Source organism: Podarcis pityusensis (genome assembly GCF_964106645.2).
Source record: "Podarcis pityusensis genome assembly, chromosome: 1".
NCBI classification, from domain to species: domain Eukaryota; kingdom Metazoa; phylum Chordata; class Lepidosauria; order Squamata; family Lacertidae; genus Podarcis; species Podarcis pityusensis.
In genome coordinates, this window is record NC_138028.1 from 127,587,701 (window position 1) to 127,615,297 (window position 27,597).

The following is a 27,597-nucleotide window of genomic DNA, read 5'->3' on the forward strand; positions in this document are numbered from 1 at the left end:
TTTTTATTCCTTAATAGCCAATAAAATACAAAATAGCAAATCTAAGAGATATGCATATTCAGTTGTAACATATAAATAATGGAAAGGCACATCACATAAAAATATGATTTTATTTTCCATTTTAAAATATAGGTTATTCAAAGGGCATGCTTCATTTGTAATATGACTGCATCAGCAATATTTATCTTTTAAAAGGAAGATCCTAAACATAATCCTAAACACCTTTACATGGAATGAAATAAAAACCCAGAAACCTATTGACAAATAAATACGCTAAACAAAAAAGAAAATTTTCTCACAATACTATTATTATGTTGTCTCATATTAGTCCAACTAACAGTGCAATCCTACCCACATAAACTCAGAACTAATGCCACACTAATTTCAATGTGTCTTACACCTACGTAAATGTGAATAGGTTTGCAGCCTAAACCACGTATCTTAGAGATAAACTTAAGTAGCTTCTAGGCCCAACACTATTACATGTTATGAAAAACTGCAAATCAAGTTATTGAAGACAAGTTTCTTTGTTTACCAAAGAAACAGTGTCATGTAACAAGTAAATATTTGCCAGTTAACAATGACACCTTGTGTCTTTAAAAATGTGATGTGGGAACGTATTTCCATTGTTTTAAATGGAACTAACTTCCACCTATACGATTTTAGGTTATGATCTTAAACATATTTCCTAGGACTCAAGTTTCTTTTCAAGCCTGCATACATCTCCAATTTTACTATGCAGAATACATTTGTTCTCTACGTACAGACTGCCCATGGGTCCACATTCGCATGGATCAACATGATGACCACAGCTTGGCACCACATGGACAATCAGGAAAGAACCTAAGAAAAGTCTCAGGCTCAAATGCTTTCTTCCTTCTTTCTCCCTTGAGGTTGGGAGAAAAAATTAACAGAGTTTAGTTTCACTTTCCACTAATCCTAGCTTGCCATATCATAGGAACCAACGTTCATGGTTTAAAACAAATTCTGGTCAGCATCAAAACAAACCAACTTGGAACTATGGGGTTTGAAGCTGGCTTGTTTAACTAACTAGAGTTTGTTTTAAACCACAATCTCTGGTACATATGACACAAGTCAGGATAAATTGAAAGTTGGAACTAAATACCTGTTAAGTTCTTCTTGCAGTTGAACAGGAGGCAGGAAGCGAGGAACTATGCAAGAGCAAGGTTCCTTCCTGCTTATGGATATAACTCTAAACCATGGTTTAGCATTATATGCAAACCAGGCTAATATGGGAACAGGGCAGTAAACCAGTTAGAAAAACTGCTGGAAAATGAATGTCTTCCATATCCATAACTACCTGATTCACATCTGGAATCATTGTATCATGTATACAATGTATACACAATACAATCATGTATTGTGTCAACCAGACATTATTAAAGGAGTAGAATGCAGCAACATGCTTCTGTTAGCAAATGGACTTTCGTCTATGCAACAAAACTCCCCCGCTGTGTGCACTCCCTAAATGTGTACCAAATTTGGGAAGGGTACATGGGAAGTGGAGAGGGAAGGGAAGTTGTGTTGCATGAGTGGGAATTACTGTACTAACGGAAGTGCATTATTGGATACCACCCTAAGACTCCTTTTGTATGTTTCATCTTTAACTGAATTTCTATTTTGCACAGATGCAAAGATTATATTATAGTATGCATAATCCTGCTATCTCTAGATACAACATAGGAACATTTGACCACAGTTTCAGTAATAACTACTGAAAGGCGTGAATGACTGCTCATAAACTGCAAAGAAGCAAGTCATATGATAGCAAGTATATTTCTAGTCCTACTGAACACACATAGAATTATTAATTTCTAACAGCACAGCAATCTTTAACAACCTAAAACTTGGGGAAATGGTCCAATTTATTTTTTAATAATAATATTTTTTAAAGCCCTAAACAGCCTCGGTCCAGTATACCTGAAGGAGCGTCTCCACCCCCATCGTTCTGCCCGGACACTGAGGTCCATCGCAGAGGGCCTTCTGGCGGTTTCCATGCTGCGAGAAGCCAAGTTACAGGGAACCAGGCAGAGGGCCTTCTCGGTTGTGGCACTCATCCTGTGGAAAGCTCTCCCACCAGATGTCAAAGAGAAAAACAACTACCAGACTTTTAGAAGACATCTGAAGGCAGCCCTGTTTAGGGAAGCTTTTAATGTTTAATAGACTATTGTATTTTAATATTCTGTTGGAAGCCGCCCAGAGTGACTGGGGAAACCCAGCCAGATGGGCAGGGTATAAATATATTATTATTATCATCATCATCATCATCATCATCATCATCATCATCATCATCATCAATTGAGATATGTAAACAATTCTAACTGCATCATCAAACATCCACCAATAAATGGTTTGCATCTCACAGCGGTACACAACCAGTTTACTGCATTTTTCCAGTGAATGCCATAACTTGAAAAATGCTTGCATTAGCTTCACTACCACTAACACACAATGCTAATTGTAGCTCTGCACAGAACATGCACATGTGTGTACACACACACACACACACACACAGCTGTCTTGCACTTTACATTTTACTCACTAAAACATGTGGTAAACTCATTCATTTCCATAGCCCGTTACATGTAAAACAGTCCTTAAATTCTAAGACTTTTGTGTCTAAGACTGCACAGATTTTTGTTAAATTATTGACATTACTGTAAGACAGTTGTGTTAAATCCCCAAAGAGCAGAGCACCTCTAGAAATATCCTCTACTTGTCTCATTAGCAAAATTAATTTTTAATCTTAAATATTTTTGCATCAAACACTTTTAAAAATTAAAAGTTATAGAGGGGGGAATTATTTGGTACAAAGTAAATATTATATCACTTGGGGAATCAATTTGTTGGACAATTCATGCATTGCTATGAACAATCAGAGATAATACGTTCAAAGCAATCAAAGTAAGTTTAGAGAATAGAAAGCCTACTGAACTTATTTCCCCAATACTGTTGTAAAATTGACATAACTATACTAATTTTAGAATTGATATTGTTAATACAATGGACATAATGAAGGCCCTAAAAGAAAATATTAGTGCTAATCTTTAAAAAGATACAATAATAGAGAAAGCCTTGCACAATGCTGATCCTTTTTTTTCTGCACTCCAAATTAACTGAAACTTATTCTTCACAAACACAAGATCAATGCTTAGTACTCCCTGATGAATGCTCAGCTTAAATATGGTGAGAAAATGCAGCACGGGAGAGATAATTAAGTACATTTCTCTGAAATCTTCAGTTTCTCAAATGTTTGTCAGTTGTGGCTTTAGCTCTTAAAACAGTTTCACTTGTAGAATGTCTTCATATGAAAGTGCATCTGTTTCTGAGGAGTTTATACAGTAGGAATCAATTAACATAGGATTGATTCATCATTTATTGGGGGGGGCAGCTAAGCACACACTATAGTTCAAAGTTAATATTCTGTGTTGCCAAATGAGCACTTTCTCTTTCAGAGGGTGCTGTCACATACACACATTGTGTCAGCTGAGCACTATCTTGGATTGTAAAGCACCATTAGACAGGCAGGAGCTGAGCCCTAGTACCCTAAAAGATGGTATTTTAATCTTAAAATGCTGTTGACCGTTACTGAAAAGAACCCAGTAAATAACCCGTATAAGTTACCCAACGTTATATGATATGGAACTAGATTAGTCTGCTTAATGTCTTGGGTTATAATGGCCTAATGCTTTCCTAATTTTCACTTATTCCACATAATTTTCAGTTATTCCCAAAGAGAAAATGAATTTCATTAACAATAATGATGATGCATTGTTTCATTGTTGCACTTTCATGCTTACTATACTACCGTCAGGGGTTTTTTCTGTGGCTTGCTTTGGTAACAATAAATTAGCTGAGAATTGTATCAGCATACATTCTACATTATATTGTCATTAACTGTCGCACTTTGCCCAGCTCTGAAGTCCTACAGAATATAAGTCTGTCAAAATAGTATACAGTATACCTTTTACAAAGCGCCACTTCTTTTTCTCCAACTTCTAAGTGCACAGTTTCAGTGTAAAAAATTAACATCAAGATTTATAAAGCGTTACTGAAATACATTTCTTGCACAGGTGATACAATGCATTCCACTATTACCAGTTAATGTGCATTGGAGAAAATGTTACATTTTGTATACTTTATTGTATACACAGATAGGCTACATTGACCATAACCACTTTTCAGCAGATAAGCTACTAATAGATTTAATTTTTTTAAAAAAACCTATCATATATCAACATTTAGTACAAGACTGGAAGACACAGAGTTAGTCTACTCCATGTACTTCTGCTGACACTAGAGCCCCAGTGCTATGTAGTAAGAAATCATTTAAACTTGGTTTCTAGTAAATAGATGTTAGCATCAGAATGCATGTACAGTACAAAACATAAGAATATTGGCTCGTCCAAAACAGATTTAATTGGAAATGAATCATACTGTTTTGTTATTTCAAATAAGTAGACTTGGACTCCTTACTCCTCATCCTACAGCTATCCATACAAAAAAAAAAGCCTACAGATCTGCTCACTTTCTAGGGAAATATGGTCTATATTAATGTTACATTAACAGAAATAAAGGAGCTAATGGGCCCTGATCAACAGAGAAGTTTGGAAAAATATTATAATGGTCTTGATCCTAAGCATGCTTCTCCCAATCAACTCAGCTACACTTCTAACCAAGTAAATTTAATGCACATGCAGATAGACAGGCAATGTAAAGCCTGACTAGACAATTTACTCTGCACCTAAATCCAAAACATGACTGTGTTTCTCAAAACATTAACAGTCATGCATTCTATTGAAATCACTGGGATTTACTTCCAAGTAAGCATCTGATCCAATTTTTCCAAAGTATAAACAAACATGCATAAAAGACTTAGAGCTAATACTGATGTTTCAAATCTCTTATGGTTACAACTTTATGAAGAACATTTCAAGTAAAATGTTCCAAAATGATCCTAGATGACTCCTCATTGGATGATATTTTATATTTTTGTGGATGCTGAGCTGCAAATATTTTGAAACCAAATCAACTGCAGATTTGCTGTTAATACAGAAATCACAGAAGACTATTCTCTCACTGGGAGAAAGGAGATGGCATACTAGGTGACTCCAAGTGTATGCAATGTTCATGTTTAAAAGACAAAGACGGATGTAAAAAAGTATAAAACTCATTATACTATCTAAAGAGCAATACTGTTCCTCAAATTTTACTTTAGAGGGTTTAGTTCTGTAACATATATATATATATGAATCAATACTTTTAAAAATGTTAACATGCACTTTTTTTAAAAAAAAGTGTATTATCCAGCATGTTATATTATATAAAATTTGTGTAATCCAAATTTGTGCAAGAGAAAACCTGTCTTTGTCATTTGAACTAGCTTTTGTTATCAAGGTATATTCAACCTTTACAAATACAAGGAAATGCAATATACCTCTCACACAGTTACAATGAATAGAAGGAACAGTAATGAAATACAAAGTATTATTCTCTACCAGTAAATCACATTAACAGTTGTCACACACAATATTCAGATGACAACTTATATCAATGCTCTGATCAATGTGTCCTATCTGAATGCTTCAAACATTAACCTTGATTTCCCATCATTAGATTTGTCAGCAGTAATAAAGGGTCACAACATACTCCTACACCTGGTTCTACTAGTAGTAGTAATTACTTATATGTTACTGCTGTCAACAGTAGTACGCTAGGCCTCAAAACAAAGGCTGTAATTCTACTTGGATGTAAGAAACACTGAATTCAATGACACTTAAAGAAATATTCATAAGACTGGGCTTCATGTTTGGTATCTAACACTGCAACCATGTTCGAACTTCTCTTGAAGTAACTCCCACTAAATGCAATGGGCCTTTTATTCTGAGTTAACACCAATTAAGGCCTAGCTATAAATTATTCTGCTAGCTTTTAAAACACAATTATCATTTATCTGATAAACACTGAACCAGATTAAGAAGTGTACCTATATTTAACTTCCAAAAAGACAGAAACTGAATATTTTATAATCAAAACAGCTGTATCAAAACATGCGTATTTCTCTTAACATTTAAACTGTATAGGTTATCATTTATTTTATATAGCCCATTGAGAAATAGCACAAAAGGTTGGTCTTCCAATAAAATATTAAAATATAACTTTGTTAAACACGCCGCCGCCCCTCAACTTCTATTTAGGTAAATTTCTAATAGTTTTTGAATCAGTATTAAAATCATAAAAAAGATGCACTTCAAGCTTCTACCACCACTATGGGAATCAATTGGTATAGGTGAAATATCCTACTATTATACTAGATTTTAGCATGTGGCGCTAGTGGATTCTATATTTCAGTTTATTTCACCAAAGGACAAAATAGAAGATTTGTTTAAAGTAACCCCCACTGATTTTAACACTTCTAAATCTGTAAAATTAGGATCATAGCCTTAATTATTAAGCACAGTTTTTACTTGAGTTCTTCAAACTGATTTTCCATCTCTTAAAGACTAATAAAATGTAAATGCACATGAGAATTGAAGAATCGTGAACACAGATACATTTTAATCAGGATTTTTACAAATCTGAGTTTCCTGGCCATTAATCATCCTTTTTCAAAATCCTTATGGAGCGAATTACTAACTGAGAGGGGACGCCAATTCTAGTAAGTGAATGTTACCCAGCAGGGATATAAAGCTGTCAACACCACAGAGCTCTTGCTTGCTTTAACCTCTCTCCCAGGCGTCATATGTGTTTTAAAGAGATATTCGCCTTTTTCTCCCACAGTCTCACTATAAAAACTGCCAATCATGAGTATCACAGCACTTCTGTTTTATTACATAGATGTTTAAAACAGACTACTTAGGTAACTGCAGGAAGTGCTAGAATACCTAAGGCAAAAAAAGTTAACCCTGACTACTTCAACTAAAATTAACACTGTAAATAGTAAAAGGTTTTAAGTCCCCAGGGGAACTTACTTCTACCACACCCTGCTTAACATTTGTTTAGGATTTTTGAAGACTTTTATCTCTCTTCCCAATGTCAAAAAATGTTTCACTCTAGAACAGCTATTATGCCACTAGTTACAGAACAACTTCCCGTAAAATCTATTTTACCATGCCTTCCCCTCCCAAAAAAACAGTGAAGTACAATTGCATATCCTTGCGAGTTTTTGCCTTTACTTAGAGATATCATTATAAAGAATAAGGAATTCTAAAAATAGTAAGTCTACCAATATAAGTTCATCACTTGGCCGTGTCTTCAGATCTGTTAACTCATTATTTAATCAAATAGAACATAGTGATAATCCATGTATTATCTACTTTCACCCCCAAAGAGAAACAAGAAAAGTAGGGTTCTATAGTCATGCTATTTTTAAAGCAACTGATGTGACATTCAGGAACTTTCCTCAGCTTTTCATTAAATATCAAACCCACCATACAAGAAAAATCTTGGAAATTCTTTTAACTATACTACATGTTGAATATTAACGTAACTAGATAGTATCTTGTTAACTAACTTTCATAGGCCAGAGATTTTTACATATGGCCTTAGTTTTCCTTGCTGGTATAACTATTTTCACCTCTATAAAAATCATATTTGAGTGTTACAGTTACAGTAAAGGTACAACTTTCATACCATTGCAATACAGCTTTTAAAGCCACATTGTGATTTGTACTGAAAAGTGTCGTCGTTTTAGAAAGGGATGTAGCAAAAAGCCATTCATGAGACAGTTAAGCTAGGTATCCTAAAAGATTTTAATATAAAATGACGATCAATTTAAAACAAACATTGCCCTATCAAGATAGTAGGACTTAAAAGTACTTTAAAAAATATGTATTGCTGAGTTGAGAAATCAAACATTTTTTCATTCTTACTTAAAAATGGAACACTAGCCAACAAGTACAAGGACTACAATAAACTTTATGAAACAAGAAGTTAACAGGAAAAAATGTATCAGCAGTTCATATGAAGGTAACCCCTTAGGAGCTGGCCTTGAGTAACGAAAGTCTCCATGTAAAACTGAATAAAATCCTCTACCCAACATCACACTTGACTGAACGTCTACAGTTTGAACAGTTTGATATCACAAACTGTTGTGACCTTCTTGTGGCAAAGCACTGAAGCAATTTGGAAACATACATAGGCCAAAATTTAAAAATAAGCCTCCCACACACACCTCAGTGTAGATTAGAAACCCAAAAGACATTAACGCAAACCCGCAAACCCTTTCTTAAAAAGCAATAATGCTTCAAATAGCCCCCAGCTACTGCAGGGCATATCTCGAAATATTTACAGAAAGATTTAGTCAGCAGCAAATCCACAAGTACTCCATTATTACTTTTTAAACTTTCTTTCTAGCGTAATATTTAATTTAACACTTTTTCTTTTCTTTTTTGCCTCTAAGAACAAATCAATAAGAGCAACAGTGAGAAAAAGGTTCATTCACCAACTCTCTAAGCATTGTCTAAACTCTTGTATCCACTATTAGCTGTCTTTACTCAAGATTATCTTAGAATACACAGATAACTAACTTAAGGGAAGAAGATAACCTCAACCTACAGCTTCTTAACAATCTTTGGCAATTACTAATCCCACTGATCCCAAGAAATGTTTTGTTAAAAGCAGTGCAATGGTATTATGCTGTATTTTCTTGCATTTCTTCCTATGCAATAAGATTTTTGACATATGTAATATGTTACATATTTTGCAGAACAACCTGTTTTGTATGTATTTTTTCTTCTTTAGAAACTGTGCAGAAATATTAGATCCTGCACTTATATCTAGGTCCAAAGATAAGGTAAAAGAAGTGAGAAATCATGACATTCAGAACTAAAGATCTTTAAGCAGCTGCGTGTTTGGGATTTTAAGTCATCTACTTGAGACACAGAAATCACACCACAGAAAGAGTATCTAGAGAAGAAAGAGTATCTAGAGAAAATGATATATACACTGTCCAACAACTCTATCAGTGCATTTAAAAAATCACTGTAGCAACTGTCCATAAAAGGAAAAAAATATCCCATTTTGTTTCGGAGAGTATTCTTTAAAGTTATTATCTTGTACATTTACTTGGTATTATATCTACTGATTGCTATGAAAAGTTTTCTTCCAAGTAAGCGTGTTGGGATCACAACCCTAGAACATCATTAAGCTACTCAACTAGATTCCATAAATCTCAAATAAGATAGACTAGTAATAGGTACAGTAACAGTACGGCAAATAAACTAGACTCATAAGGTGTATAGTACAGCAATTTACCGGTACTCCTATTTAGAAACAAGCCATTCATAAAATATTGAAGAATAAATTCTTTTTCTCCATGCATTCTTAGCAACGAAAATGACTAGATTTTCCCCATTACAAGACTAAAAAAAAACCCCAACCCGCTTTCTGAGATACAAGATAAGCTTAACTTTACAATTCCAAAACTTTTATAAAATATTCTAAATTAGCTCCCAGTTAAACTGTAAAATACTAGGGATATAATTAAGATCCTTTTTAATTGAGTTAAAGAACTAATATCTTTGTCCCATGATGCAAATACAGTAACAGTGCAAAAAAGCCACGATTTAGAAAGCAACCCAGAACAAAAGCCAAACAAAAAACCCCAAAACATTTTATATGTCCTTCTAACACAGGGGCAGAGAATGGAACACCTTTTAAGCTTTCCAGGAAAAGCTAAGAACTCTAACAGTGACATAACCAGCTAACACCTCATACACAGTGGCAACATGCCCAAAATATGCCACCTTCTGTATAAACCACTTTCCTGTTTAACCATAATGAGGCTGTTGGTTACTGATGAAAGAAGCAAGAGGGACATTAGCAGTCTGCCACTGACTTTCTTCCTGTAACCCTACACCAAGAGACACTCAAGCTTCACCAACCTGAACCCTGACACCCTGTGCCATTGTAACACAGCCGTCAGCCTGTTATGTATACATTAGTTCAACTAGGTTTGTTACCTCCCACTGATTTGGTGACAGAGCCATTGGGCCTCCCTCGGGCTCCCATAGGGCTGCCATTCTGTTCAAGTCTGGCCACCTTCACAGGGGGAGGACCTTTGACATCAGGGCTGCCGCTCCCTCTGTCTGGGCTATCCCTTAGACAGGGACTCTCACTTCTCCGGTCCATACTACTTTGAGTTGGAGACAATGTTCCCACAGGCAGATCACAATAAAATGAGCAAGGACCTAGAAAGAAAGAGAGAAGAGGAAGAAAAGAAATGAGCAGTACCACTTCAGAAGCATCCAAACTGAATGTATCAATTAATCACATATACATTAAAAAAGGAAGAGCACTTCAAGCCAGAATTAAAACGATCTGCATAAGCATGGAGGACCTTAGCCAGAAGGCTTCGCTTTTGCACCTGACTTGTGAACGCGCTTCCGACGTTGCTGCTCGCGAGCCGGCAGCTAACAAGGAAGGGTCACGGAAGTTGATCATTCATTCAACTTCAGCTTTATAAACCAAGCTATTGCTAGTACCGAAGCTATTTACAGGCTACGGTTTTCGTCTTTGGGGTCGAGTGCAATTTAGAAAAGCAAGGGACTTGGGCAAACAAATCTATTTAGAAGCAAATATGCAGTACACTTTATTCAATAGACTAATGCATTTCAGATGGTGTGTGCACCAGTAAAGAGGTTCAATTAGGTACCTAGTAATACATTTAAAAATGGGTCCTGTACCGGGAAAACCAGGAAGAAATGGCAGGCAGACCTATTTTGGCACCTAATGACACTTTAAAATGTAACCCCACTTCCAAACTTAATTTTTAAAAAGCATTTTTTTAAAAAAAAATACTACGTGCCAGGCATCTTCCTCTCTGCTTTTAAACACACTTAGAAATCGATGCCTTAAGTCTATTCTTTGCCGCTTCTTTCCCGCTTTGTTTTGTTTATTCTTAGGCAAAGGAATATTAAAGTACAAATTTGCTCGGCAGGGAGGGGGGAAAAAATCCCTGCATCCTCCGGGATTTCCCCTTTGCTAGAATGTGCATTGGCAGGTCGGTTCGATATTTTGTGCCGAACTGCTATCTCAAGCAGATTGAGTTTTCAAGCTTGATTACACAACGTAGCGCAGCAAAAACCAAAAAAGAGAGAGAAAAGCCACGGCTAGAGCAGTTTGCGGAGTCACGCAGAAACAAACAAATGGGAGCGTAATATAGAATAGCAACATTTCAGCCAAAAGCACCTCCGTCACAGCGAGAGACATCCGTAAATTATTTTGTTTGCTTCGATCTAGCTGCTGAAGAGAAACCTTTCAGGACCACCGCCGTGAACATCGGAGAGCTTTCCTGGCGTACTTACTGCTTATAGTCTGTCCGTAACTTGGCTGAGTTGGGCTCTGTCCATGGATCAAAAGTAGAGAATCCAGGGTGGAAAGTTTTCTGGGTTCCTCTCTGCACGTTATTATTCTCTCCTCGTCTATTTCGTCTCCCCCAACCCACCGCCACCTCAAGTCCCGATGGTTTTTGGGGGGTGGGGAGGCTTGCGCTCCCAGGTCAGGATGCCTCGCCGTCTTGCGCCAAAGTGGGCTTTGGGTGCTTGGAGGAAAGAGCTCTTCCCCAAAGGGCACCCGAGGTGGTTGTGAATGCGAAAGAAGAAGCGAGAGAGAGCCCTGGGATCGACGAGGAAGTAGAGGGAGGGAAACACTAATTTCTCTCACCTTCAGCAAAAAAAAAAAAAAAAAGGTGGGGGGGAGAGAAATCAAAGAGGGGAGGGGGAGAAAAAAAGGGGTGGAGAGGCTGCCTCTAAAGAGGGGAGAGGGAGAGATGCTATCCCGAACGAGCAGGAGAAGAAGAGGCAGCAGGAGCCGGTGCTCTGGTGGCCGCCGAGCAGGCAAGCAGCGCCCGATGTGTCACTTTCAATCTCTCCCTCCGCCAGGCAGTGAGAGCAGCAGCAGCAGCAGCAGCAACAGCAACAACACGAGGGATTCGCCAGAGAGGAGACAAATGATTATTAGTTGCGTTGAGTCATCAAGCAAAGTGAGTCCTTTTCTGGGGTTGTCCTTCCTCGCTTTGGGGTTTGTTTGTTTTTTTGTTCCCCACCCCCCACCCGCCCCACTTTAGGGTTGGTGTGGTTCTGGTGGCGATGCCTTCCCCTCCCTCCTTCCCTCGCTTCCTCCTTCCCTCCTCTTGGAATCCAAAATAACAGCTCAGCTTCCTCCCTTCTTCTTCTTCTTCTTCTTCTTCTTCCCCTCCTACTTTTCTTTTCTTTCCCCCCCTCCTCTTCTTCCTCCTCCTCTCTTCCCTAAAAATAGTCTCCCTACGTTAGCTTAGGGGCAGGATAGAGCCCTGGCAAAAAGAAAAAAGGGGGGGGGTTGCAAATTGCGATTGCTGCTGCTGCTCCGGCCGCCAGCACTGCCGTTTTGCATGCATGCATGCAGGCGGAGGACAGAGAGAGAGAGAGAAAGAGAGAGAGAGAGAGAGAGAGAGAGAGAGGCTCGCCTGGCAGGAAATTAAAGCCCAATAAATATATAATAAATGGGAGACACGCGGCGGTTCGCGCAAGCACACGGGCGAGGCAGAAGAAGAGCAAACTTAAGGCGCCGGGCGGGGAGAGGCGGGAATGGTGGGGAGGAGAGAAGAAGGAGCGAGGGAAGTAACGCGGAGGGAAAGGGGGCCGGGTTGGAGGGAGGAGAGGCGTGTGAAATGGTGGGGCGGCGTGGAGTGGGGGGGGGGGAGATTGCTGGGTCGGCAGAAGGGAGCGAGTGAGGAGAGAAGAGCAGCCGCCGCCGCCGCCGCCGCCGAGCGGGACACCCGAGGAGGCGGAAGGGAAACGCGGAAGGGTCCATTCCGGGCGCCTCCTTCCCCGGGTCCGCAGCGACCCGAGGCCTCAAAACAAGCGCCCTCACACAAGAGGGAGAGGGAGCCGCCACCGCCCCGAGTATATGAGGGGGAGAAAGAGCGGGAAACGCCTCAACCGCCGCCTCAGTCCTGAGGAGAAAGCGCGCGAGCGAATAACCGCACACACATTCGCCGCCGCCGCCCGCTCCTTTCCGCTCTCCCCACCAAACCGACCCCCGCTCTCCTCAGCCTGATAACGGTCTATCTCGCGTGCCGCTTTTCGGCGCGCGCATCCCAGGAGTCCGGCACGGGTGGCGTGAGGGGTGGGTGGGGAGAGGCTCGTGAGGCGGCCGAAAACCTCCGGGGTCGCGGAGCCGCTTTGTTGGCGGGGGGGGGGTAGGGGGTTTGGTCTTTTGTTGTTGTTGTTTCGGGGGCGGCCGTGAGGAGAGGTCATGGTGGTGCCGCTCAGTGGTTAGAGAGCTGAGGCGACGCTTCTGCCGCTCGAAACGGCCATCCCTGAGGGACGGAAGAGGCTGCGGTGCCCCGTGAAGGGGAGCCGTTGCCCCCCCCCCCCCGCCAACCCCTTTTGGGGGGGTAGTTAATAGACTGGGGGGGGGAGAGAAGCCGCTCAACACCCTCCTTTTCCCTGAGGGGGGCCGCCGCTCCCTTCGCCTCCTCCGCCCCACCCAGGCCAGGCCACTGGGACCTGCTTATGCCTCGGAATTGAAGAGGCACCCGCGCAGCATTTAAGGTGGCGCGGAAGGAATCCCTCCCCTTTTGAAAAAAAACTTCTCTTCCCGCATCTTCTTATGGAGACGGGTAGCCGCTCACCCCCGGCCCCTCCTTCTCTCCCCACACCCTCCAAGTCGTCCCCCTGCACCGCGCCTAAAAAAAACAAAACCCCAAAAAAGCTCGGTGCTTTTGCCGATGAAGCTCCGGAACTTGGCGCGTCCACCTTAAGAGAGCCCGGCTTGTTTGTTTTACGGTGGCGCTAGAGGGTCAAAATAAACCCACCCACCCTCTTCGGAAGCATGCGTGGGGTTGTGCGTTTATGCGCGTTGGGGGTTTTTTGCGGCCAAAGAGCGACGCGTTTCAATCTTGCGAAGGGAGCGGTTTAGTCCGACCTTTTGCCCTACAACTTGTAATACATTTAAATGTTTTAAATGGTGGCGCTGTGGGGGGAGCAGGACATGGCAGTAATTGTGACCGAACCTCCGATTCGGGATCCTGCAGCGCAGACGAGACAGTTTAGATTACAACCCAGGGGCTGGCTTGCTTGATTTAATTGTTATTGTTATTGCTGGTTGTATTATTATTATTATTATTATTATTATTATTATTATTATTATTATATTTGTACCCCGGCCATCTGATTGGGTTGCCCCAGCCACTCCGATGGGGTTGCACTATCAGTTTATTATACCAAACTAAAAAATAATCAGAATTCGATTGTTATGGAACAGGCTCCAGAACATCCTCGCAGAGGAAGGAGGGGTGTTGTAAATCAGTCTTTCCCTCTCGTTCAGTCGCTCCGAAATAAGCGCGCAGGGACCCTTTGCAGAGCTAGGTGCGCCCGCACTCGAAGAGCCTAACTTCTCCTTGTTGTTTGTCCATGGAGTTTTCTTGGCAGGGAGACTGGAGTGGCTTGCCGGTTCCTGCCCCAGGTGAATCACGTTTGGTCCAAACTCTCCACTATGACCTGTCCATCTTGGGTGGCCCTGCACGGCGTGACTCATAGCTTCTCTGAGTAGTTCAAGCCCCTTCGCCACGGCAAGGCAAGTGATCCATGGAGAGCCTAACTTGGCCCTCCTAAATCCGAAGTTCAGAAAGTTGAGAGAAGCCGAAGCGCCCGGGCTTTTGTCCCGCAAGACCTCCCCCCCCCCCCACACACTTGGGGCAATCGGAACCCCAAAGCAGCCGTCGATCCCTTCGATCTCTGCCGCGAAAGCGAAGCGGGGTGGGTGGGTTTTTGTTTCGTTTCTTGTTTTCCTTTGCGCTTAGGTGCGTGCTGCTCCCAAGGTCAAGTTGACCCGCGAGCTTCGCCCTGGAGATTGTCGAGAAGAACCGCGACGATCTGGGCCCGAGGCCTGCCCTGCCTGCCTGCCTGCCTTCGACGGCTTGGAAACAAAAGCTGGAGCAGCTCCCCGCTGCCACGCGCCCGCGCGCACAATCGCAAAGGAAAAGAAACATAGTAACAGTCGCCCGCCGATGCCTGGGCTTCGGTCAAGGGCGCTTGTTGTTTCTTTGGGGTTTGGGCTCTGCTGGAGCTCGGAGCCTGGCGCAGCAAGCGGAGCGGCGGCTCTTGCTCTCTCGCTTCTCGCGTCTCCAAAGGATGGGAATCATTATAGACTGCAGAGGGCTCGCCACTCTCTTTTCCTCTCTCTTTTCTTCTCCGGGCTTCGGCCCGCACTAGGAAGTGCTGTTGCCTGGCAGTCTGGGAACCACGGAGAAGCCCCTGATCCGGGTAAGAGATGAACTCCAGATCGTTTCCACTTGAAATCGGAGTAGGTTGCAAGAGGGCCCCACCCATCCCGGGAAAGGCAGCGGTTCTGCAGCAGAGGATGAACTAACTTTCTCTCTCTTTCTTGCTTTCTTTCTTTTCTTTCTTTCTTTCTGTATCTTAAGAGATCTTTTCTTGAAAACCCTCGTCCAGACGTCTTCATCTGGCGCGGGCGGGGGGAGTGGGGGCGAAGGTCGCGTGCGCGGTTGAACTTTTGGGGCACGGGCGTAGGCTTCCGACGACTCAATGTGAGGGTTATGTCTCTTATCTTCTTGCCCTGGTCCTGGACATGTAGTTCGGTGTCCGTAGTGTTCTTTGCAAACGACTGGAAGTTGGAGCATTGGCAAAACCATGCCCGAACTAGCGGAAGTAAATTGTGCGGATTTGGAAAAGGAGCGAGGAAAAGATCTGAATGTGTGAGAACTTTAAAAAAAAGAAGTTAAATCTAGTGGGATTTTCCGGGCGGGGTAGGGGCTGTTTTAATTTGCCATGAGGCGTTATCTGAGAAGCCGGTGGGTAGTAGGAGAATGCCAATGGTCCTCTTACCTTTAGGATCCGGACTGGTGGCCAAAGTTGGAAGAACGCGCGGTTTTTAGGGCTGGAGTTGTTCTGATGGTAGGATTAGGTTTAAAGGAAGGATCTTCCCCTTTCCCCGGTTGGTTCGTCACTCTTCTTCTCACCGATGGCTGGAGAGAGTCAGCCCAAGCTCCTTAAATGAGCGATTTCATGTAGCCCACGAGCTGAAGATCCTGACTGCCATTTGGTCCCTGATCGCGTTTCACGCCGCCGCTCTGTGTGAACAGGCTGATCGCAGGACGGTCAAGTTCAACCTCCTTGCAGCGAATACAACCGGATTGTTAACTTATTCATATTTTATAAAGTGTTAATATTTTATAAAGATTTTAGGGAAACTATTGATTTTAAATTATTCAGCCGCTCCTGGGATCATTTTGAATAATGCATACAATTAAATACGTGCATAAAATTGGTCGCAACGGTTTGCGAATGTAGCTTCTATTCTTTCGCCATTTCCTTCCTCCTTCAGTTTGGATTTCTTTTGACGTATTTAAACTCCCCCCCCCCCGGAACCCCTTATGAAAAGTAAACCCTTGTGACTGTCCGAGCGCCAAAAGGTTTTAAGCGTTGTTATTCCTAAACTCAGATTATTGTAAAACTGCATGAAACTGAATTTATTGCCTTTTAACATCTACCAAGTGGCTCTTACGAAGTGTTTTGTTTTTAATAATAATAATAATATCGTATGCTTCAGTTGCGGAAATAAGCACATTTGCATGGGGTGGAATAAATGGATGGGCACAAGAGTTTTTAATAAATTTACAAATCCTCCCCGCTCAATAAAGGCGTTTTCTGTTTCAAATTATGTATGGTTTCTTAGTTGATCGTTTTCACATATTGTCTTTATTTGAACAGGAGGAAAAACTTTCCCCCCTCTCCTGCTAAATATAAAATCAATTTGCATTATCTAACAACGTTACTTTTTCAGCATTTTTTTTAAAAAAATAATCCAACTCGAGGAGGCATTTATTCTTTGGCATATTTGAGTAGTTGAAAAGGAAAAAGGAAAACCAAGACAGAGAACTCTTTAGTTCAGGGCAAATCCAGTGGCATAAAATGGAGGTTGTCCTTTAAAAGAGTTCTCAATACATTTCGGGTCAAAACGTCTTGTAGCTTGATTTAAGCCAACTAAGACCCTTTTAGGTTGGTGGGGGTCTCCCTTGGCAGTCAAACCACTCACAGCATTTGCCATTCTTGAAAGTACTTTTGCAGCATCGTTCCTTCCGTAAGAATCGCGGGGGGTTCCTTTTTCTGCGCCCCCTTTCCGATCTGGATTTAATAACCCAAAGGAGAGCCTCTCTGATGCTTTCTTTTGACATCCGAACTCTTGTCTTACAGAGTCCGTCTTTCTCTCCATCTCCTTTGGAGAGCCAAGCGCTCAGACTTCGGAGGTCTGCAGAAGCAACAAGCTCTGGAGCCAAGGTCACGCAAACCCTCCAAATTATTTGCTGGCTTCGGCTCCCAGCGCCCTGGCTGACGAATTGCGCCTTGAGGCGCCTCCGTCTGACTAAAAAGAGTCTCTTATCTGCCCGGGGAGAGGATAATAGTTCGCCCAAAGGGCTTACAGCCTATTTAGTTTTTTTAAACCTCTGCGAGAGGTAGTTCCACTGCCTTTCTTAGGGGAGGCGAAGAAATCCGCGACGGCCTCCTCCTGGAGCCCGGCCGCCATGGAAGTGAATTAACATCGTTCCAATGAACGGGCGGAGACCCGCAGCCTCAAGCCACCGGCTCTGCGGAATGGGCCCAAGAATAATACCGTCCAGGCAGCCGCAGCGGCCTCCGAGGAAAGGCCCAGGAAGTGGGAGAGGAGAGGCCCTTTGACTTCTATGGAGAGCAAGAGAATATCTGTAGCCGGCCGGGCCCTGCGCCTTCGGCTGCAACCCTATGCCTGTTTACCTGGGAGTAAGGCCCATTGACCCAAGTGGGGTTTGCTTCCGAGTAGGTAAGGCTAGCATTACACCGTGAGACTTCTCAAAGAAGTCCCGCAGTGACGACACTGGCAGGGCAGCGACACCGGCTGAGTTTTAGAGGCTGTGGCTGCAGAACTTTCTGGGAGTAAATAGGCTGTGAATCGCAACCTGGAGGTGCATTTAGCAAAGAAGGGTCTGCGCGCAGTGTGTGCGTGTGTGTATGCATTCCTGGGAAAGACCTTAGGTTTTCATTAGAATTCGCGTGTGCGCGTGTGTATGTGCCAAAGTCATACAGGGAAAGTGCAGAGGGGGGAAATGGACAGTCTATGGAAGAGGGAAGCTATGTGCTCATACGTAACTGGAGGACATATTTAAAAGTGAAAGGCTGCGTGCGAGAAAGGCAGCGTGTCTATGTTTTACCCAATTCACACGTTTCACTTAAGATGCTTGAAATATACACCTTTTATATATATATGTACACGTTTTGTGTGATTGTATATGTGTGTATCTATATACACACACATGTCCGTTTCGAATGTGGAAAGTGCCCGCATCATAAAGACGCGTGCGCCTCAGGCACCTGAGACTGGCCGCAACTCCCAGTTACCGGCATATACTAAATTTGGCTCGGTGTAACGTGAGAAAGGGCCCGAACGTCCCCTCTTGAGATAAAGGGGGGAAAACACTTCTCAGTTGCCAACAAAGCCGACTGAATGAACTTTCCCGAAGGTGAGAAGCGGAGGAACGCCTCCGTTTGTCCTAGTGGAGAGATGGGCCCTCCGATCCTAAACATAGATCCGATGCGCGTTTAAATTGCATTTTCACTGTCTCGGAAATGCCACTCCCTCTAAATTCCACGGGACTTAACTCCCAAGGAAGTGTCTGTAAGAGACTTCTTTTAATGGGCTGGAGAGGGCTGTGGGAAATAAATGCCTGCTGGACTAAAGTATAGGAGACGAGGAGGAGATAACGAGGGCCAGTCCTGCTCTTGCTTCCAGAGAGGAAGGCTGTGAGTTTTGCAGGCCTTCCTCCTCCTTCTCCATCTCCCTTTGGCCAAGCGGGAGGCGCCCATCCTGAACTGGAAACGAGGATCAACACACAAAAACAGAAACACCACCGCGGACTCCTGTTGCTCATCCGCTGGGATGCGCTGGCAAGGACAGCCGGGAAAGGAGGCTTGCTCTTTGCGCACGAGATTCCTTTGGATCGCGGCGTCATAAGGGCGCAAAGGGGGCTTCCTTTCCCCGCGCAGTCCCCAGCTTAACTGCACGGGATCCCCGTGCTTCCCCTTTCAGAGCAAACGGGGCTTGGTCCTCCTGGTCCCGAACCTGCCTTTGAACAATGCAATAATCCGGAGGGAAAGACTCTGCGCTGCAAATCGGAGGAGGCGACCAGGCTGCTTGGCGTCCCGGGCGTCCGGCTCTTGCGCGGCTTTCCAAAGGCTTCGCCTTGGAGCAGCGCCCCCGCGCGTTCAGGCCGGGTGTCGCGCGCCGAAGGACGAGGGAGCGTCTCTCGGGTTGCGCGCTGTAGTAACCTCCTCCTCGCCTATCTGCGCTCAGCTCCAGAGCCCGAAGGATAAAGTTTCCCTGGTGTTGCCTACCTGCCTCGCTCACCTGCCTCGCCGCGACCGCATTCGCACTCACCGGGAGACGTAGCGGGACACGGTTGCGTAAAACCTGCAAATTCTCACGTGCTCTGTTGCGGGGAGGGATGGAGGCTGCATTTAAAGCTAAAGTGGTCAGAGATGAGGGGAGCTGTAGTTATCCAACAACATTGGAAGGGCCACAGCTTCCCCATCCCTGGACAAAAGTGTGCAGATGAATTCCGTCCCTTCTCTTCCTCGAGCTCAGATGAAGCAGCGAGGGGCCTAATAATAATAATAATAATTTATTTATACCCCGCCCATCTGGCTGGGTCCCCCCAGCCACTCTGGGCGGCTTCCAACAAAACACAAAAATACAATAACCTATTAAACATTAAAAGCTTCCCTAAACAGGGCTGCCTTCAGAGGTCTTCTAAAAGTTTGGTAGTTATTTTTCTCTTTGACATCTGGTGGGAGGGAGTTCCACAGGGCGGGCGCCACTACCGAGAAGGCCCTCTGCCTGGTTCCCTGTAACTTCTTCCTTACATCAACCCAATGGGACCTGTACATATTCAGGATCCCAGTCCGCTTAAGAGCTACTTGTTCAAAGGTTAGGAGACCCAAGCGCTGGGGGGAGGGAGGGAGCGAGCGGGTCCACATACTGAGCTGGGAATCATCGCTCTTGTACCGAGTAGACCACCTGCATGCAAAGCAGCGGGCTCCACCGCTGAGCTCGGGCCCTTTCCCTGGCAACAAACCCCAGGCTCAAAACTTCTCTCCTGCTATTCTATCACTAACTCGCTTCAAGCAACACAGTCATAAATACCAGCTGCGATTAAGCAGTAGTAGTATGGCCTCGAAGCGCTTTGGACAGATGCAAGCGCTATACAAGTCTCATTCGTCGGATTTGGAATGTCATCCTATTCTGCGCTTTCTCTCGGAAATTGAGCCCACCAAGCAGTACAACCTTTCAACGGTCGAAACAGGCCGAAAGGGTGGGTTCGCCCTTGGTGGAAAGGAATCTGGTTTGCTCCGCCGATAGTTACATTCCAGAAGGAGCCAATCTCCAGTCTCACGCGGTCAAATTGGATTACTGGGAACACTTCGATTCACACCCTGCATTGGGCGCGTTTTCCATGAGTCCTTAATGGGAGTTTATCCCAAATAAACGCATTTTTAATATCATTTTAATTTCATTTTCTTACATTTGTAGCCCGCCTTTCTTCTTCTACCAGGGAACGCAAGGCGGCTTACATGTGGGTTCCCAGGCACTGACCAGACGGGCTTAGCTTCGGCAAGGTAGAAGTCTCACGTGCCTAACGCAGTCGGTCTGCACATAGGAGAGAATGCCCAGCTTTTATCGCGTCTCCCTCTTACTGCTAAAGTTCTCCAGACGGCTTTCGCCTCCTGGATGTGCTTAGGAAACGGGTTTGACGCAGAAGCCCCCACCCCACCCCTTGAGATATAATAGGTATAATAGATAATAAGGAGACTCGGTATTCGTTTGAGATTTTATCTGTCTCTATTATTTCGAAATAAAACTCAGCTGAAATGGATTGCGCTGATCTCCCAATAAAAAAACAATTACAATCCCACCCAGCTCCCCTGAACTTAAACGAGTTTAGGATTAGCCGCCTCTTCCTCTCCCCGCCCCATCCTAAACCTATTTCTGCAAGAGGGCACGCCGAATGGTTTGTGGCAGCTGGGGTATAAAAGAGGCCGTGGACGCCTGCACTTTAAAGGCCAAATGCCGGCATTGAGCTGAACGGTGCGTTAAACGCGAATTTCAAGGCATGAACACAATTAACACAACTTGGCCTCGCTCACACGCCTTACACCCATTCAGGGACGCAAAAGGGAGCACTCATTGCTGGAGAGGACTAAAGGGTTAGGGGAGTCGCGCGCAAACTCCTGAGAAACGTCTAAGCAGCGCAAGGAGACAAATCTCCTCCTGGCCTGCCCTCGTCTGCTCTTGTTATAACCTGTATAATCTGAGTTGCAGCATCCCGTGAACTGCGCTCGCTTACACCCCGAACTGAATCACGTTTGTTTAAGATGTGTTAGAACCCTTTTAAAGGAAGAAGGGAGGCCTATTGACCCACTCCTATAAGGAAAAAAAAAAGTTATGGAACGAGTTTCTAGAGAAGTGTGTCAAGTACTGAATGCGTCTGATTTGCAAAGGAGACCGTTTAAAAGGGGATTAGCGCAGGTGATAAAGAAGGAAGATTCTGACTTAACCGAGTACGAATGGGCAACCTCTTATTAATCACAAATTTGGGAAGAGATTCTCAAAGACTTTTATTTATTTGTTTGGGGTATTTTACACACCTCTTTGTCTCCGAAGAGACGCCCAAGGCGGCTTACATCGTTTCAGCAAGCAGCCCATAAAAAGCAAAACTGTTTCCATCCAATTGTGTTATGGATCGCGCGGCCTTAACTAAAACAGAACAGAGAGGAGGAGAAAAGAATGTTAAACATTAACTGGGGGGGGGGGTGCCGCAGGAGCCTGTTTTCATTATCAGAATTTTATTAAATTCTGCTTTTAGATCTCAAAGGAATACCTCTGCCACACCATGGGATGCAATCCCACTTGCAGATCAGTTAATCCCATTGTGTTCTATGGATTACTTCCATGGAAGCACAGGGATCGGGCTGTTTATCAGGCATGCGGCAACTGTGTGCGCGATTTCGGCGTTTCGGAGAATTTGAAATACACACGCATCTCGCACCCAACTCGATCTATCAGAACATTCCAGAGCTAGGGAACTTTGGAAAGGGAAGTCGCCTAATCCGATCTGAAAAGCGAGGAAGACCCCCAAACCCATCACATAATTTGCCTGCGCCTGGCAAAAGTTGTTGTTAATGTTAATTATCACCACTCAGCTGTTTAATAAGACTTGACCCGGAATCCCGCGTGTCCATTAGCTTGTTAAGTAATTTCCATTGGTTTCATTATAAAGCGTAAAAATAAAAGCTAGATATTCCCGGCCTAAGCACACTTGTTTATCTGCGCGTGAACCACATATCTATGGTGGTTCACGCGCAGGTAAACAAGTGTGTCTAGGCCGGGGAATATCAAGTTTTTTTTAATTTTTACGCTTTCTAATGAAACCAACCTATTTAATTCAGACTTGGATGTTAACAATTTGGCAGCTCGTATTGTTTTATTTACACGCCAATTGGTTTTAAATTAATTGTTCCCCGTCGACCAGTTTTGAACATCATTCAGTTTGCCCTAACTGGTGTTGTAAATCCCACAAATATTTTATACATTGCTATCATGCAGGTAAGCGATTATGCTTTTAAATGTGAAAGATGGGCTAGAAATGCTATAAATAAACATATCATTGTATCCTCTCCGTGACTGCACACAATTAATGTCTCAACAAGGGTGTGGCGCCAGAGATCTAAATGGTTTTTATTTTTTAAAAAGCTGTGGGGGTGTCATTTCGTTTGTTCCAACTCTCACTGTTTAATAGACGCCCTTGTGACCGATAAAGCAGACGCCTTCGATTTTAAAAAGCACGCCGACCCTAGTTCCATTCAAATTAAACTCCAATTCAACAGTTGGCTCTCAGACCTGGAGGTCGTAGCCGAGCCTTGATGACGCACAAACTCTGCTCTCCCTCAAATGACCCTGGAAGCACAGCACAGGAAGCTAAGAAATCCACGCTGCCGTTGCATCGCCTGGAGACAAAAAGGCGAGATCCTAAATTTGTTTTCACGCGTCCGCGCAATTACACCAAGGGGGATATCACGGCTGGAATATTATGGACATTTAATTAGTAGGTCGCGCGCAAACTTTAAAAAATCAAATTTATTAAAGATTTTCAGTATATTCTCACACTCTTAATTATCTGCAGGGGTGAAAGAAAGCAGAGAGGGAAAGGGGTTTTGTTTTGTTTTGTTGTTTTGCACCTCGATTTCATTTCAAAATCGCGTCTCAGCTACCCTAGCTTCTTCTTATTTTTTAAAGGAAAATTAACAGGTCGAAACGACCACTACATGGATTTACCGGTACATTAGGAGCGGGTGATGTTGAACGCACCCTCGTTTTGCACAGGACGCTATGCACCCAAGCACGTGTTGATTCGGTATCTGAACCCACATAGCGGATTCCCTGAACTGGGGGGGGGGCGTCCCCTTTGCCGTCCCGATGACCGATCTCAACCTATGACCTTGCAAATATGTTATTTTCTTAATTAGATTTGCACCGATAATTATCTCCGATCGCTCATTACTGCCTCCCCCCTCGCCACACACGCAAATCGATAAAATAAGTTTCAGACACAGCACAACAACAAAAACAGCAATATTTTGATTCAACCCCCCCCCCGCCGCCGCATGTGCTTTATTTTCTCCCAGGCACATCACAAAGATAACGTTAGGCTTAAAAACAAAATTAATCTGTGCGACGGTGGACGAAAACATCTCAAAGCAAAGCGAAAAGCAAAAGTCGAGCTCTCGGTTCGCCTCAAGGCTTACACCTAATCTCAAGGGACTTTGCAGAGGAGAGTTTGGAGAGGCGGCTGGCCAAAGTTTGGGACCTCTGCACGCATCCCTCCTGGATGTTTTTTACGGCCCAAATATATGGGGTGTTGCCAGGCAAATTGACCGCCACCCGCTAAGAGAGAGCGCGAGAAAGACCTTGTAGCACTCTGTTTTGACCCTGGATGTTAAGACGTGGGGAAGAATCAGCTGGAAACGGAGCAGTTCCAAGAATGAAGTTCAAAGGTCCACAGGTGCGGTGCAAAGTCTGCTTAGATCCTCACACCCCCACCTCCATTTCAGCCTCCTCTCCCCTCCCCCCCACTGGAAGACACGCGAGTATCTCCAAGGGTGAGGAAAGGCTGACGGGGCAGTGACCAGGGTGGGGAGGGGGCAGTGGCCAGGGAGAATGACCGGGCCGGCTTTTGTCAAGCGGGGGAGAGGGTCCGGAAACACCCCCTCCACAAATGCCGGACCCTTGTTACGCGTGAGTATTCAGAAAAGCCCTTCCTTGTGCGTCGAGAAGAGTACGCGCGCTCCCGAGCCTCCTTTCCGAACCTTCTTTCTCCGGCTCTCCGCCCCGAGGGGCTCCCAATGGTGGCGAAAAGCAGAGGAGCTCGGGCGCCTCCTCCCGAGGAAACACCCCCCCCCCAGCGCCCTCTGTGCGCTTGGCTAGCAGAGGCAGGCGACGGAGCCTCCCCCGGACGGCGCCTTCCACCCACCCACTCGCCTTTGGGGGCTCACCGGTCGCAGGGCCTCCTCCTGGCGCGCGCTCTCCGGGACCCACGCGGGACTAGGTCAGGCCGCGGCCGCCCGCCGCTAGTCCACGAAGCGCCCGCCTCCTTCCCCCTTCGCTTCTCTCCCGGGAAGCAGCGAGGCGAGAGAGCTACTCCGGTGTCCCCATCTCGCGGCGGGGCTCGTCTGTTGCTTTTCTTCTCCTCCTCCTCGGCTTTCTTCACTCAACCTCTCCCTCTCTCTCTCCCCCACCACCTCTTCCTTCTTCCTTTTTTTTTTTAAGGCGAGAACTCCTTGGCTCTCTTCCCTTCGTCGGCAATTATTCTGCCTTTTAATGCCACACCGCTAAAGAGACCAACCCCCACCCTCCCCCAGCGACACCTTTATTGCTTCTGATTGAAGAAAGAGACCTGATAGACAGGTGAGAGAGGCGGCCTGGTTTAAGCCGGAACGTTTCGGAGGGAAGTCGGTTTAGGGAAGGCACCCCCAGCTCCGACACACGCGCACACCCCTCCCATACCTGGAAGAAAGTTCGGTTGCAATCGAAGCGAGCAAACTCCCCATTGAACTCCCCAGGGCTTACTTCCGAGTAGACATGGCTAGGCTTGCTCTGAGAAGATTCAAAATTCTACCCGGATTTGAACTCCCCGGGACCTACATCTGAGAAAGCGGAGACAGGATTGCTCTGCCAATGCTTTCCTGCGCAAAAGACCATCGCGATCCTTGGGCAGGAATTTGCCGAGAACCCAGCTTGGCGGAGTTTACACTCCAGAAACACCCCAGCAGGGTCTCGTTGAAGCCAAGGACGCTTACCACCAAGTCAGCGTGCTTGTGGTCGCGGGGCCAAGGGGATCTGGGGTTGGGCGTGCGCGGGGTTTGCTCATATCCTGCCAAAGTCTCACCTTCAAGGCGGTACACCACATGGAGGCAGGAGCGCCGGAGTTAAGGCCGGGAGTCCCGTTTAAATCAACCGGGCTCCGGAAAAGCCATTGCCGAGTCCGTAAGCGTGTCTCTTAAGAGGTTCCGGACCCGGCACGTGTGAAATCTTCATCCGTGCAACAAAACGGGTCATCGCACCTCTCCACACACCCGGGCGCCTGCCATCTCCGACACCTTTTTGCTAGGAAGTCGCCTTCCTATCTTGCTAGTGAGACTTGCTACAAAGTGGCCTTTCTTGGGAGTAAAGCTCTATTGACCTTTCTGCGTGGCCTTTCACTCCCAAGAAAACCTGCTTCTGGTCCGCCCCGCATCCAGAAGCGACGCCTTTGAGCAAAGGAGCCAAGTTCGGCAAATTTATCTTCTCTCTTACCTTTTCGCTGCTCCCACGTTTTCCAGCGATCTATCGGACGGGGAGCGCAGGCTTGCTTAGGCGACGAGCAAACATTCCCCAACAGGAAGGATCGCCTATTTGGACACGTGTCAAAGTCGTGGCGCCTAGTGGTGCGCGCTGCTTGCGCGTCTCTCCCAGTGCCAACAGGGCCACGTGACGGCGGCTGGAGAGAAGGGGACGGGAAATGAGAGGGAACGTCTATTGACAAGCCCGATCCTATATCTATCTATCTATCTATCTATCTATCTATCTATCTATCTATCTATCTATCTAAAATCACATTACTGGGACCCAAGTCCCTGCGGGGCTTTTTAACCTCCAAGGCCGCGCGTCGCCTCACCAAGCTATCCTATAGGAGACTGCTCCGAAGTCGGTCCTACTGAGTTCAGGTAGGATCGCAAGAAGAAATGGAATTGTATTATTGAAATAGATAGAAAACGGTGCTGGGGAGAGCAATCTGGCTGAGAAAGGGGAGCAGGGTCTCTGCCAGTAAACCGGAGTAACTACTCTGGATTCATGGAAAGGCCGAGCGCAGCCCTTGCCTGTTGAAATAACCACGGAGGCGTCTTTTTTCTCAGTAGGCGGGCTGAGGGTCAAGAGGTTGCATTAAACATAACCAGTTAATCCGGAGTGCCAGGATTTATTTTAAACGGGTATCCCGCTCTGGGAATTAGTTAAAAGCAAAAGAGGGTGTGTGTGTGTTGATGGTTGCTTACGCTTTTGGTGCACGCGCGAAGACCTGAAGTGAAGCGCAAGCACGTGTCATGCTGAATGGACGTCGAAGCCATAAAGTAATGAATGTGCACGTGTGAACCTAGTATCCCACGCGGGACAGTACCAGCGCTCTACCTGCTACAGGGCATGACTTCAGCGGGACGATTTACTTCCAGCACTGCAAGCCTATGTATGTCTACAAGAAAATAACCCCCATTGAGTTCATTCTCAGATTAAGTGGGTGTACGTTTGCCGCCGAAGGTCTTTAAATTCATTGAAGTAAATGGCGTGGATTTTTAAAATATGTGCCTGCCGCTTTTCCTGGAGAAGCCCGTCCAAGGCGGCTTACAATAATCGAAAACGACAACCGTATATTAAAAACTCAATATTATGGAGAAGAAAAAATAAAACGGATGCACAATTTGCTTGCTGTTTCCCAGGCTGCTTCCCTCTCCGGGTAGTTCGACCCGGGTTTCCTGTCGGCTTCGCTGGGCGTTTTGTGGGTTCGCGTGCAAACAGAGATGCGACTTCGGGAAATGGAGACGCTGCGCCGCGCTAAGAAACGGGAAAAGGCGGCAAACCCAGGAGAGGGAGAAAGGAAGGGCCCGGGGCGGGAGTTGATAGGTGCGTAGTAGCAAGATTTGGTGTGGAAGCTGCTGGGGCAACATGCACAGAATAATAAGATTGTTAACTGCAAGGGACTCGATCCTCCTACTTCTACCATTAAATCGCCGTGTGGCCGGAGGAAAGCTTCTTTTTCTCTCCTTGCCTCAGTTTCCCTGTATATTCATCTATCAGTCCCATCGATGACGTTACAAGGTCTTCGCTGGAACACGATACCTGCGCCTGAAGGATGAAAGCGCTGTATATAAATGCTTATTACAATTATTCGCCACACTGGTTTTTAAATTGTACTTCTTTATTCATATCCCCCATTTCTTCCAAAGGAGCTCCAGG

General features: G+C 44.9%; 2 protein-coding genes across 3 annotated transcripts in view; both read right to left on the reverse strand.

Moving 5' to 3' along the window:
- The window catches only part of SATB2 (SATB homeobox 2), a 122,558-nt gene extending 110,690 nt beyond the window's left edge, over positions 1-11,868 (reverse strand). For both annotated transcript variants that reach the window (XM_081016779.1, XM_081016778.1), the window contains exons 1-2: positions 11,328-11,868; positions 9,984-10,211 (exon numbers count right to left, since the gene is read on the reverse strand). In XM_081016779.1, coding sequence (XP_080872905.1) covers positions 9,984-10,152 — 169 coding nt within the window. In that variant the 5' untranslated portion in view covers positions 10,153-10,211; positions 11,328-11,868. The remainder of the gene's footprint in view (positions 1-9,983; positions 10,212-11,327) is intronic.
- FTCDNL1 (formiminotransferase cyclodeaminase N-terminal like) overlaps positions 1-27,597 on the reverse strand; it is a 454,166-nt gene that overhangs the window by 271,330 nt on the left and 155,239 nt on the right. The window lies entirely within an intron of this gene.